At 41.5% G+C, this 14,502-nt stretch overlaps 1 protein-coding gene across 2 annotated transcripts in view; it reads left to right on the forward strand.

Annotated features, from left to right (window-relative positions):
- GRAMD2B (GRAM domain containing 2B) overlaps positions 1–14,502 on the forward strand; it is a 103,220-nt gene that overhangs the window by 23,361 nt on the left and 65,357 nt on the right. The window contains exon 1 of one of the 2 annotated variants that reach the window (XM_082652399.1): positions 14,086–14,306. The exons of the other annotated variant lie outside the window; for it this stretch is intronic. Coding sequence (XP_082508525.1) covers positions 14,224–14,306 — 83 coding nt within the window. The 5' untranslated portion in view covers positions 14,086–14,223. Of the gene's footprint in view, positions 1–14,085; positions 14,307–14,502 lie in introns of those variants that run through there. 2 annotated transcript variants of the gene reach the window in all.

Consider the following 14,502-nt stretch of genomic DNA (forward strand, 5'->3'; position numbering starts at 1 on the left):
ATACATTCTTTTTTTTATATTCTTTTCCATTATGGTTTATCCCAGGAGATTGGATATAGTTCCCTGTGCTATATAGTAGGACCTTGTTGTTTATCCATTCTAAATGTAATAGTTTTCATCTACCAACCCCAGACTCCCAGTCCATCCCTCTCCCTCCCCCCATCCCCCTCTGGCAACCAGAAGTCTGATCTCTATGTCTGTGATTCTGTTTCTGTTTTGTAGATAGGTTCATTTGTGCCATATTTTAAATGCTATATATAAGTAATATTATATGATGTTTGTCTTTCTCTTTTTGACTTACTTCAGTTAGTATGATCATCTCTAGTTGCATCCATGTTGCTGCAAATGGCATTATTTCATTCTTTTTTATGGCTGAGTAGTATTCCATTGTATACATGTACCAAATCTACTTTATCCATTCATCTTTCAATGGACATTTAGGTTTTTTCCATGTTTTGGCTATTGCAAACAGTGCTGCTATGAACAGAGGGGGTGCATGTATCTTTTTGAATTACAGTTTTGTCCGGGTATATGACCAGGAGTGAGATTGCTGGAGCATGTGGTAATTCTATTTTTAGTTTTCTGAGGAACCTCCATACTCTTTTCCACAGTGGCTGCACCAATTTACATTCCCATCAGCAGTGCAAGAGCGTTCCCTTTTCTCCACACCCTCTCCTGCATTTATTGTTTGCAGACTTTTTGATGATGGCCATTCTGTCTGGTGCGAGGTGGTACCTCACTGTAGTTTTGATTTGCATTTCTCTAATGATTAACGATGTTGAGCATCTCTTCATGTGCCTACTGACCATCTGTAAGCCTTCTTTGGAGAAATGTCTATTAAGGTCTTCTGCCCATTTTTTGATGGGGTTGTTTTTGTTGTTGTTAAGTTGTATGAGCTGTTGTATATTTTAGAGATTAAGCTCTTGTCAGTTGCATCATTTGCAAATATTTTCTCCCATTCCGTAAGTTGTCTTTTCATTTTTTTTTTTTTATGGTTTCCTTTGCAGTGCAAAAACTTGTAAGTCTGATCAGGTCCCATTTGTTTATTTTTGTTTTTATTTCTATTGCCTTGGGAGACTGACCTAAGAAAACCTTGGTACAATTTACATCAGAGAATGTTTTGCCTATTCTCTCTTCTAGAAGTAAACTCATCTTAATGTAAAATTAATATTCCATAAAGTTACATTTCTCTTGTAATTTTATACATCAGAGCATTTGCATGATGAGTTTTATCTTATTTAAAAGCAGCTTCATATCTCCTGATGTCGAGTTTGACACACCGAAAGATTCACATTGAATGACTCAAATGTCTCCAAACCTTCGCAAAGGTCAGGGAGGCTTTCTAAATATATTCATCCCCCTGGTTCTGCTAATAAGGAAGTGGCTATCTGGAAGGGAACAACTTATGAAATTCACAGTAGAATAACAGCATTATTTTTCCAAAACTCAGAGATGCTGAACAATATTTGAATCTTAAAACAATAGCGCTGAATTTGTCATTTAAAAAAAAAAACATCCACTACTCTGCCAGAAGAGGATGGAATGCTAATGTCCGATTGTGGCAGTCCACATTTTTAGAAAGCTTGTCACGACGTTCCACATATCATACTTTGGAAAACAATAGTCTCGTGCTACTGAAATGCAGAGGTAAAATTTTCTGACTGTAAATCAAAAAACAATAGTGACCTTCCCTGAAATCGGGACATTTCAGGATTCCACAGTCTCGATACAACTCAAGGAAAAGAAGCCTTGGACTTCTCTGTGGTGGGAATATTTGATAGAGAGCAGAATGTGACGGGAAGCAAAAAAGAGAAAAAGGCCTTACTTTTCCTCCTGGCAGCTCGAAGGGGGAGTTGAAGAAACAGTGCGATGGAAATGGGAAGCTGCCGGTAGAAAGCACGTTAGGATTTACTTGCTTGTTACATTAGCCCAGTTTGCATTAACCACATAATAGCAAGGCTAGAAAGGCAGTCCATGCTTGATGTTAATCCCCTAAAGGAATAACAAAGAAATAACTAATTCCTGAATTGAATCATGGGCGTATGCAACTACCCCCGTACTTTTAGATTTCCAAAAGCAATGAGGAACCCCGGGGATAAATGCCAGCTGGGAAATCAATAATCAGGATTGTCAAGTGTAGCAGAATAATGTTTGGGAGGCTTGGATTCTGCACTTGACGGAGTCGCTAACTGGTGAAATTTGGAAAATGTGGAAAATTTGCAAAGTCATCAGCTAGGTAAATGAAATCAATCCAAGGGGCATTTGTTCCATGTCTAGAATTGTTAAACACTGATCTTGGCACTGAGGGGAGAATTACCAAGATGTGCCAGACACCATCTCAATCCCACTGGAAAGACGAGCCTGTATACATGTAACAATAAATCAAGATAAAAGTATTATGCAGCATAATGACAAGAACTAATCGCTTACATTCATGAGACACTTATTACATGCCACACCCCATTCTAAAGGGCTATCCATGGCTTTTTTGTTTGTTAGTTTGTTTTTCTGATAGAGACTGATTCTGTATCTCCAGGGCCCTTAAATTTCTATAATGTCTATCACTAGTAGTCTTCTAAAGGGAAAGAGAAAGGGAAAGTATGATCTAATGCAATGAATGTTTTAACCACATGTCAATAAATTGTTCCACTTGTAAATCAAGCAGATGAAACATACCATAAATATCAATCTACCTGTTTTTTTCCACTGTTAGTGAATGTATGCATGGTCTTGAAGAAAGGTCTTGTATATAGAGCCTGACCAGAGGTATCCTGAAGCATGTGAGCTAGGTTGTACTGTGGCAATGAATAACAACAAAATTTCAATGTCTTATAATAAAATTGCTTGCTCACTGCACATGTCCAACATGGGTTGATGGGGGGAAGGGCTATTCATGTTTTAATTCATTTAATTATCACACCCACTCTATGAGACAGGCACTATTATTCTCTTCTTTTTCACTATGAGGAAACTGAAGCTCAGAGAGGTTGAGTAACTTACTCAAGGTCACACAGCTCATAAATAGTAAATCAGGGATTTAAATCCAGGCTCCAGAAGCCACTCACCCTTGCATACCACAAAATATATACAAAGGGTTTTAATTCTGACTATGGTAGGTTAGTGGGGCAGGATGAGGTGGGGAGGTGAGGAGAGAAGTGAAGGGAGCTTCCAGGAGGAAATTGAGCTGTGTGTTGCCCAGATGGACACAATATAACCTCCCTAGACCCAGTTTCTTACCTCCCAACAAGTGGGACTGATGAGATTATCTCAAAGGCCCTTGGAATCTTTTAATCACTTCAGAATTCGCCTCTTGTGGCATCACCAGAAATAGCACAAAAAGAGCAAGCTTCAGAAATCAACGCACCTGAATTATTAGCTGTGCGATCTTTGTAGAGTTGTTTACTTTTTCTGAACCGTAGTTTCTTCATTGATGCAATAAGAAAATCCTCATGGGGTTGTTGTAAAGACTAACTAGTCTATGCTAGGCACAGTGTATGGCACATAGGAGGCACTCGATTAATTGTAGCCTCTCCTTCCCCCTTACTTTTTCTTTAACTGAATATAATCTCAGTCCTTGAACTGACCTAAATCTTAGATCATTGTATGCTGGCTACACATTAGTAGAGTACCATTTGGGGGTAGATAGCAAAGCAAAAGAGGATATTTGAGGGTAGCAAATATTTTCTAAAATATCTGTTCTAATTTGCAGAGTATTTATTTTATAGTAAATGCCATTTGCTTCTCTTGATCCTTTTGATTATATAACTCAACGAACTTATTAAACGATCACATGATAAACTGGAAATCAAGAGGTGAAGCTGCATACTATTCCTAAGCAGTGACTGGTATTGCTCAGGAAGCTTTTGGTAGCTATTTCATGGGTTATGCAAAAAGTGCATAGTTAAAAGAGTTTAAAACTTTGTAATGTCGCATACTGAAATAAACATGTGACTGGAAGTAGGAAGAAAAAGTCTTATTCAAAAACTCTTTTGCCATAATTTGCAGTTTAATTATCAAAGACAGAGATAATAAGATATATATCCATAGAAAGAAGTAGAGACAAAGATCATATTGATATACAAGAGAAAAAAAAGAGATAAAATCTTTAGGTAAGTAGGTGTTTCGTTTCTTCTTTCTGTTATTTTATTAACCAGAATCTTTTTTTTTTTAACCAGCTCTGCCTAAAAAGATTTGAGGCTTTTCTTTTTACTTCTTTTAATTGAGGTTTAACTCAAATACATTAAAATGCGTACACTCAAGAACTTTTACATATGCATACGCCCACATAACCACTACCCAGATCAACATATAGAACATTTCTAGCGCCCTTGAAAGTCGTCTACCCCCTTCTTCGTCCATACCCGCAAGGTAACCACTATCCACATTTTAAATAAAGCAGGTAACAAAAATAGAAAATGATAAATAAAAAAGTAAAGGAATCCTAAACCTGATTTTTTTTTGTTTTCTGGTATGTGCTAGGGTTTTTCTTTACAAAGTTTACATTGGCGGTTTACTAACCATTAGGTACCCAAGGATCTGAGGAATTAGCTCACTAGGTGGTAAACTGAAAACCATAGCCTGCAGCTTAAGAGAAGCAGCAGCCTTCAAATTCTTACTGTAGAAGAGTCATATGACCCATTTCTTTCTTCTAGAGCAAAATGATTAAAGAAAGCATCTGGAGAATTAAATCAGAATGTTTACCACCTCAGCATCAACATAAGTGTTGACTCAGTTAGGTCTAAGCAAAAATTCTGCCTTGTGGTTAGCGAAGCCAAGATAAGTAATAACAGGGAGTCACTTAGACCTAAACTCTTGGTTGGGTCATGAAGCTATCAACTCTGCGCAGGCCCCTGATTTGACACCAATGGAGCATGAGCTTTGAGTTATTTTTCAAGTAACTGTGGTCATTTGACATTCTTGCATACATTGATTTTCACCCCAGCATTCGGTAACTTTCAGGTCATTTAATAAATTTGGGAGTACAGTGAGTGACAGAGGGTACTGTACTGAGCAGCCAATCAGATCCAAGAGTCCGGTTCATTAGATGCCTAGCCCAACAACTGAACTAACATGATATTTCACTCTGGCCAGTACTGTGCACTGGCTATCAATAAATTATCCAAACAGGGACACCTTTGGAGAGTGAAAGGGGCACTATCATAATTATGCCAGAACTGCAGGACTAAATCAGGACTGATCCAAGCAAACCAGGACATACAGTCAGTCACCTTAGCTATCACAAGCCTCCAGTCCATAAGAGTTCATATTGATTAACTCTCAATTCCATTGTCTCCTTTAATGGTTAAGCTAAAGCTTTTACAGTGGCAAAGACATCTGAGAGAGAAAAAAAACCCCAAGGACACATGAGAGACTGTAGCTGAGCTCCAGCAAGTTAAACATATCAGTGCCACTGATATAAGGTTGTAGCCTCAGCTTCTGACATAAGAAATCAACCTGAAGAGGGCTGAGGACTCAGAGGAAGAGAAGGTACATCTCTAGCTTTTGTAAATCTGTCTAGCATGTAATAATACTACACACACTGTCTTTACATACTGAGGGCTGATGAACTAAGGGAGGGCAATACCCTCAATTTGTTAAAATATTATCCTGGTCAGTAATAAAGTAATAATGATAATTAGTAGTTTATACGACTTGAGTGCTTACTATGTACCTGCATAGTGTACTAATTCCTTTATATATATTTTCTCTTTAAACTCCCCAGGGGTCCTATAAGATAGATACTACTGCTATTCCCATTCTTTTCCCACAGATGGGGAAATTGAGGCTTAGAGGAGATTAAGTCATTCTTCCGAGGTGGTATGATGCATATTAGGACTCAAGATCAGTCTGAAACCGGACTCCTCTACTCCTCCCAGGGCTCTTTAATTGCCAGATAAACTCACTCAGCTAGCTCAAACAAGGGGATTTGTTTACTGACAGGATACCACAGGAAAGCCCTTGGATGCCAATAGCAGAAAAGCAAATACTGTCGGACCACCTGGTGCAGGGGATGGGGTGGTGGACAACTGAGAAGCTAGGAACCAAGACCATTCCCACCGGCTCTCATCTCCTGTTTCTTGGCAGTGTCTACTACAAATTTATACAATTATTTTTTTGAAATCTGGGAGATTGGGACTCTATAGCACCAAGCACTTCCAATGTCTGAATCTCCCTCTATTATGTGTCTTATTAAAGAACTTATATACTTTTTGATATGGAGGAAGGATGAACTTTTCATTTTGCTGACTACTACTAAAAATAAAAATTAGATTCTGATTTTAATTAGCCTGTGATCCTAACACACAGGGAAACATTCTGTTTTCATCTGGTATGCTTTTAAAAGTAGAAATGAATGCAAAGAAGAACAAAGCCCTCCAGGAAGGAGGTCAAGGCCTTAGGTTCCCAGAGGAATAGATTTGCATAATTACTCTCTCCTCATGAAATTTATTTAAAATTGTCGTTTTGCAATTGGTAAATGCAACATTTCTGTGTAAAAGATGTTTTGTTTTGTTTTCCCCCTGGTTCTTACAGTTAGTCTGTGTAAGGCAGAAAGTGATGTAGCTATAACCGTGAGGTTTAGGGTCCTTCCCTTGAGGCCAGCGTTCTGTTACTTCAATGCTGTGTTTCATGAATAGATTCATATTCTGGCACCAAGCAAAGTGCTTGGACTGGAGCCCAGTCCTCCTGACTTCCAGTCTAGGGCCTTTTCAATAAGTTGTGCAGATGTCTGGGGGGAGGGGCGGGGGAGGGCGTGGCTCATGTGTGACCCAAAACAGTAGAACCTGAAGAATCAAAGGGCCCTCTCCCGCCCCTCCCACCGTTTTACAGAATGATGTCACTTGGTCCAAGTGTCTGGTTGTGACATATGAAGGTAGCAGTTTTTGACTAAGGTTCTGTGTATGTATGTTTTGTAAATATCTGTATATTGAACTCTCCCATTGGACTGCAAACTCACTTATAGCAAGCAGGTGCTTATTTATTTTTATATCTCCACCACCCAGAATATAGCCTAGCACATAAAAGGCATCCAAAAAGTGCTGATTGGAGGAAAGGAAGGAAGGGAGGGAGGACAGACTGCACAATTTGCCTCAAATGTAGGGTTTATTTATAAGGTTCAGCCACAAAATAAAAGCAAAGTGAATATGTAGCTATTTGAGAGAAATAGAAAAACTTTCTTATTTGCCTGAGGTATTTGTTGGTTCCTTCTCTCATGTTCCTTCTTTGCCAGGTTATTTGTTGGATAAATTTTTGAAATGAATGGTGCTACATCGAGAACAGATTGGAAGATAACAAAATGCTAATAGGAATTGTCAGAAAATATGAAAGTATGTGCAAAAAGAATGAAAAGCAATTAAAAGTGTGCAATATTGGTGACATAAAGAAAAATGTAACTTGCAGAAACTACTTTAACAATACTTCAATATTACCTGCTTCAAAACAATGTGCTGATTGCCCTGCATGGACTGCCTTGTCAAAACATTTCACAGGGAGGAAAACAGAACATGCCAAACCAGCGTGCAAGGAAAGAGAAAGGCCAGTCCTCATATCGACAGCATGGCCATTAGTTCCCAAAACAGGGAAAGGAAGTAGCTGTATGGATGTTTCTCTAAGAAAATATGAGCGATTCCATAACTTTAAAGTGTTGCCTGTGGGTTATAAACAGTAATTCTTGGACTTGCTCCGGAGCTAGACCATCTGGGAGTCATGGGACCTCTCTGACCTGTTTGAAGCACTTGCACTCAACTAGCAGACAAGTGAGAAGTAGCACAGGCCAAAGGTTTTCCTTTCTAAACGGGGAGGGAGGGCTCGGGAGAGATTTAAGTTATATTTCTTTTTCATGCACTCTTTTTTTCCCCGTGATAATTGAAAAAAAAAAAAAAAGACCAATATTATTCAAATCAACATCTCAGGTCAGCTAGAGTTCCAGATGAGTATGGTTGAGAACCTCTGGTTGGAAACAATCACCCAACGATTCATTCATTCATTCAACACATATTTATTGAGCATCTAACATGAACCAGGCGCTGTGGATACAGTGGCTAACACAACAGACAAGTCCTTTATTTTTGAGAAGATTCCATTCTTGTAGGAGAGGACAGATAATAAACAAATGGGCAGAGGAGATAGTGTCTCTCTGAGACCATTCCCCGCAACCTTCTCTTCCCTCCTTATACGCCAGGCACGGTGTAGAACAGTGGCCTTCTTGCTGTTCCCTAGCATACGCCAAGCTCAGCCCTGCCTGGAGGTCTTTCCCCATGCCCTTCGCTCTGGCTGGCAAGCTTTGCTCCCAGACTTCACATGGCTTCCTCCTTCCCCTCCTTCAAGTCTCAGCTGAGATGTCACCTGTCAAAGAGGCTTCCCTGATCATCCTATGTAAAACAGACCTCCCTCACTCTCCCTGATGTTCTATTTTATTTTCTTTATATCTCTTATCTGTTGAAACTGTGTTATTTATGTGTTACTTTTTTATTTTTGATAAAAAAGTAGAATGTAAGAGCCACCACAGTATGGGTTTTTGCTTGTTTTGTCCATTTCTATATCTCACATGTTTAGAACAATGCTATTAGAAATGCCCACTTACTCACGTGCCCAGTGACGAAGTGTCTGGAGTCAGAGGACCTAATCTCTTATCTGCACTGTGGTAGCTGGTCTCCAAAAATGGCCCACGGTGAGCTGCACTCCTGGTATTCACACCTTGGGTAGTTCTTTGCCTTGAACCTGAGCTGGCCCTGTGGCTCGCCTGTGACCGACAGAATGCAGCAGAGGTGAAGACGCCTGATGTCCTAGGCTATCTCATAGGAAACCTTGCAGATTCCATCTTGATATCATGGAACATATGCTCTGAAGGAAGCCAATCACCAAGTTAAAAAGTCCAACTATACTGGGACTGCCATGCTGTAAGGAAGCCCAAGCTAGCCATGTGGGGGGCCATGCAGAGAGACTAAAATGCTCAGATAGCCCCCAGCTGTTCCAGCCATCTCAGCTGAAGCATCAGATATGAGAGCGCACATCCAGTTCAGAAGAGCATTCAAATAATTGCCGTTGGGGGAATTGCCCCCCCCAACCTTGGGGGCCCTCTGACTGCATCTGCATGAGAGCCCCCAAATGAGAACTATCCAGCTGAGCCCCATCCATCCACTGTACCATAAGAGACAATAATACATCATTGTTTTAAGCCACCAAGATTTGAGGTGGTTAGTTTCGCAGCAATAGGTAACTGCAAAATGCAGCCACCAAAGGTAGTTCTAGATTCAAACATTTCTTTCCCACAAATACTATATATGTCTAAGGATCCTTGGGCTTTGCCCCCCTCACGCACACCCTCCTCTAAGGCACACGTCTCTGCCATTAATAAGCTTTGTTTTCACTGTTCACTTTCCTACTACCCTTTATAAGCACCCACTGGGAGTCAGAAAAGCTGGGTCTTCATCCTCATGGGACCACTGTAATTTTGGCCAAGTCGCTAAACTCTCTGAAGCTTGGGCTCAGAAAAATGATGGCAGGGATTTGATATTTTAATTCGGTTGGATGTGTGGCAGACAACCCCTTCCCTCAAACTGAAACTAATACAGAACAGAAATAAATGAGAGAGATACAAGTGGAAGAGTTCTGACTGAAGCAGGACAGGCTGTATATTGGAGTAGTGGTTAGAGGTGGGGACTGCAGTCAGAAGACCTAAGCTCAAATGCTGGCCCATCCCCTCACCAGTCACCCCAGAATCTGGTGTGAAAACCACTATCCTGGCTGGTCTCAGAGGCCTCCCCACTTCCCATTGTTGTGATCTGTAACATTTACCACACAGAAAATAGACATCTATTTTAAAACTTCAGTGTAGATTTTAATTTATTGTTTATATGGTGTCATTTATTTTAATTTAAAAACAGAGTATTGACCTGGAAGAGTTTTTTATTGCTTCTGCTTTCTCACAAAATCAGATTTATACTAGTTTTTCCCAACTACCATCTGCCCCTAGAGCAGTAAGCCCTTACGATCTTGCCTCTTCCTCTCAACACAGGTGCTAAACTTAGTTCTTGCTTCATCCCTAGAGAGAGAAATAGAGTATTTCAAATTTCCCCATCTGCAGTATAACTTGGCTTGGGAAATACTGGTTTAAAACCATTCTATTTGATTTTTTAAGATTTTATTTTCAAAGGCCTCTGTAGTAGGAGATATAGTAGGAGATAGCCTACTAGAGTTTCCCATTCCAATGTTTAATGGCTGTATTCATTTGGAAATTTTCCCTCATATTTGACAGAAATCACTCAATAAAGTTCCCCTGCACATAATGCTTCTCAACTTTCATTTCTACAACTTTTAAAAAATGTCTTATAATTAAGTTCTTCAGTGTCACCGTACAGCTCTCTTCTTTTTTTTTAATTTTTTAAAATTTATTTATTTATTTTTGGCTGTATTGCATCATCGTCGTTAGGTATTCGTTGCTGCTTGCGGGCTTTCTCTAATTGCAGCGAGCAGGGACTACTCTTCGTTGCAGCGTGCGGGCTTCTCATTGCAGTGGCTTCTCTTGTTGCTGAGCTTGGGCTCTAGGTGCATGGGCTTCAGTAGTTGTGGCTTGCAGGCTCTAGAGCTCAGGCTCAGTAGTTGTGGCACATGGGCTTAGTTGCTCTGCGGCATGCGGGATCTTCCTGGACCAGGGCTCGAACCTGTGTCCCCTACACTGGCAGGTGGATTCTTAACCACTGGGTCACCAGGGAAGTTCCATGTATAGCTCTCTTCTGAACTCTCTCACTTTTCCCCCATTTTCTCCTCTGCATAGTAACCTTAAATTGAAAACAGGAATGGTCTGAAGAGTGTTCCTGGATTCTATGACTTATGATGTATATTAAATATTTTGTGTAGTTAACTTATTACAGCACTTCCAGGTTTCATCTTGGTAAGAGCATCAACATTTTCTAAAACATATGTCATCAGACAATATACATAAAATTACAGGCATGTAATGACACTTTACATGTACTTATATTGGCTAATAAACATATACCCCGCCCTGTGTTATAAATTAGGTAACTTCTTGACCATACATTGCAACCAAATAGCCACTCAAATCTCCAAACTCATATTTGAACTCTGCCCCAAAACTATGGACAGATGCACAGTGTTTCTGATCAATGTTAAAAAGAGATCGCAATCTGATCAATATTGTTGACCGAAGAAAAACTACACAACCTAAAAGTTTCAAGTTGAGTTTTATTCGAGGATCTTACTGAGGACTATGGTCCAGGAGACAGTCTCTCAGATAACAATGAGGAACTGCTCCAAAGAGATAACAGAAGAGCCAGGATATATACAAGTTTTTTTGCTGGGAAAAAAACCCCCAAAACAACATGTAGTCGAACATCAAAAGATTACTGCTAATCACAAACAGATATCTCAAGTTAATGATTTTAGTGTTTTTCTATGTATGGGGAGTTACAAGATTCGGGGTTTACTGAAATTATTCCTTAGACACACATCTTAACTATCTAGTATCTAGGGCCAGTATCCAAAGCACAGATAGCTTCCTGGTTTTCTCCATCCTGAATTCCCCATAGGGCACACCATAAGTGGGTTCCTGCAGTGGCTAATGGCTTGATCCTTACAGAACAGGGATGGCAGGCAACATACTTTGTTTACTGGAATGTCAGGCAACATTCTCTGTTCACAGTACTCTAAGCTGTTGGATAGAAGCCCCTACCTCCTGAAAGGTTGTGGGTTAGGCATTTTCTACTAGAACTGCTTCGATAACTGGAAGAAGTATTGGCTAGAACTTTGATGTCAGAAACAAGAAATTATGTTCCCAGAGGCTTGGAGGAAGAAAAATAGAGGGTAGGATTTTTTATTGGTGCCAAATCAAAGAGTCCCCCAAAATGTATTTTAGACATAATCTTATGTCTCTATTTTATCACATGACAATGAAGTTTCCCTATCATTTTACTGCTGCTGCCTTTTAAATACTGCATTCCATTTTACTGTAGAATAGCCCAAAGAATAAACAAATTAGGAAGCTGTTTGACAATGTCTTTTAAACTCAAGCAAATGCCACTAAGTAAAATAACGTTGTGTACTAGCTCCTTTCTAGTTCCTCCCCACTAGGAAAGGGCTATTGACTACTTCACAGGCTCCGGACGCGCAGGCCCAGCGGCCATGCTCACGGGCCCAGCCGCTCCACGGCACGCGGGATCCGCCCAGATCGGGGCACGAACCCGTGTCCCCCGCATTGGCAGGCGGACTCTCAACCACTGCGCCACCAGGGAAGCCCTGTAATTATTCTTAAATCTAAAATTAATTTTAGAAGAAAATCCGAAGGCAGCCCTGGAGCGTAATGTTAGTAATTTTATCCCAGCCATAAAGTTAGGCCTCCAACAATAAGGTTTTGTATTAGTTATTCTTTAGTCTCAACTACTCTGTAGCAAATTACAAATCTACCAACACATACGTTATTTGCTATTGCAGGGGAGCAAAGCTGGCCACCCCAAAATGCATCCCTTTGGCATGCAGATTATTTCAAGCTAAAAAGAAGCAAGGCCCAAAAGATTGGGGAAGAATCTTTGAACTTTCTCCTAACTGCCTAAAAAAATTTAGATAGAAGACCTGTTCCAGGAAGGGAGCTGTCACCGTAGATTACTACAGTATAATATGAACTAGGTGTGTAGACAGGGAGGAACCTAGCAAAGTCTGCTTGTTGAAATTCCTCTCTGTGTTCCATTGTTTCTGTATGACCCAGCAAACAGTTTTTGCCACCCATTTGCTCATTTTCATCTTCCTGTGAATTGCCTTCTTTCCCTCAAACAATGGAGCCATCCACAACTGTGCACCCTGAGGGGATTCAGGATGGAAAAAAAGCAGGACACTGGCCCCAGACAGTTAAGGTGCATATCAAAGGAATGATTTCAATAAGTCCAGACTCTTGCATCTCCCCATACATAGAAGAGTGCTAAATTCATTAACTTGAGATGTCTGGTTTTTCTTTAATTAACAGTAATCTTTTGACTACCCGGTTTTTGTTGCCAAAACTCGTATATGTCCTGGCTCCTCTCTTACCTCTTCCAGGCAATCCCTCAGAGCTCTCCAAAAGGCTGTCTTCTGGACTTAAGTACTCAGCAAGTCCGCCAAATAAAACATAATTCTCAACTTTTAGGTTGTGCAATTTTGGTTTTTTTTCAGTCAACGCTATGAAGTCCCAAACCCCTGCCCCATTCTCTTCTCTCAGGTGGCACATAAGCCTCGATTGCCTAACTTGTCCTTGGGCCTCATTTTCTTAGGGAGCCCCCTGGACGCAGGTAATTAAATTTGATTTTCTCGTATTAATCTATCTCACGTCAAGGTAACCCTTAGACCAGCCAGAAGAATCTAGAAGGGCAGAGGGAAGTTTCTTCTCCTTCCCCACTCTACTAAATGGGTGTTTAGAATAATGGCTAGAACATGGCAGGTCTCAAAGTTCCTTAAATGAGTCCTTGGATGCTTCAAACACAAAACGTGACAGAACCAGCAAGGCGGGAAGAAGTGGCTTCATTTTATTGGTTGGGCGCGTAGCAAGCAAGTTGCTGGTGAGGTTTTGATGGCTGCTTCTCCACGCTCCCCTCCTCCCCTACCAACTAGGAAGGGTCAACCAGGAACTACCTCTTATTGCCTCAGTCACTGAACCGACGTATTGTTTAAGCTCTGACAGGCAGTCCTCAAAGAGACTACACCCTGCTTGAATAATTTAAGCTGGGGCACAGGCCAGACCACAAAGCGCATCTGTGCGAGAGAGAGCCTCACTCAGTCCTGCCGTTTCCAGCATCTACAGCCGGCCGCCCATTTTTCATACACCATATTTACAGTCGGGGTAGAAAAAAAGCCCAGTTTACCAGGAGGCTACTTATACGGCGCCGGGTTAGGCATATGTTTCACCTGCTTGGCCAATTAGCTTCCTCTGCCCGCAAGACTAGTTCAACAGGTTTCCTTTTTCTCTTCCTCCGCCTCCTGGGTTGGAGAAAGAGGTTGTCACTTCGCTTCGACCCTCCCCTTCCCTCCCTCCCAGCTCTGCCCCGCCAGCTCGGACCAATCGCGCCGGCTCGAACGTGTCCAGGTTGGCGGCCCCCGGCAGGGCCGGCCCGGATGCGCCGAGCGGCCCAGGGCGCAAGGGAGGGCGCGGCGGGTTCGCTGGGCCTGCGCCCCGGACGGTGGGAGTGGGGGAAGCGGGAGGAGGAGACTGTCTGAAGGTGCCCTCCAGACGCGGCCCTGATGACTGAACTACAGCAAGATGTGGACGACACAAAGCCTGCCAAAGTGCTCGGGAAGAGAGAGAGCAAAATTGGCTCAGCCCAGTAAGTACCCTCCGCTGGATCCCAGCCGCGGCGGTAGAACGCGCGCTGCCCGAACTTCTCTGCCAGGGAAGAGTTGGGAATGGGAACGGTTTTCTGGAACTTTTAACGTGGACAGAACTGTGGCTTGAACTCTTCCTGTGGCGCCCGGTCTCTTTTTTGCCCCCGATTCTGTAGTAGAGAAAAGGCACGGCAGCGT

Source organism: Grampus griseus (genome assembly GCF_964374135.1).
Source record: "Grampus griseus genome assembly, chromosome: 3".
Taxonomy (NCBI): Eukaryota; Metazoa; Chordata; class Mammalia; order Artiodactyla; family Delphinidae; genus Grampus; species Grampus griseus.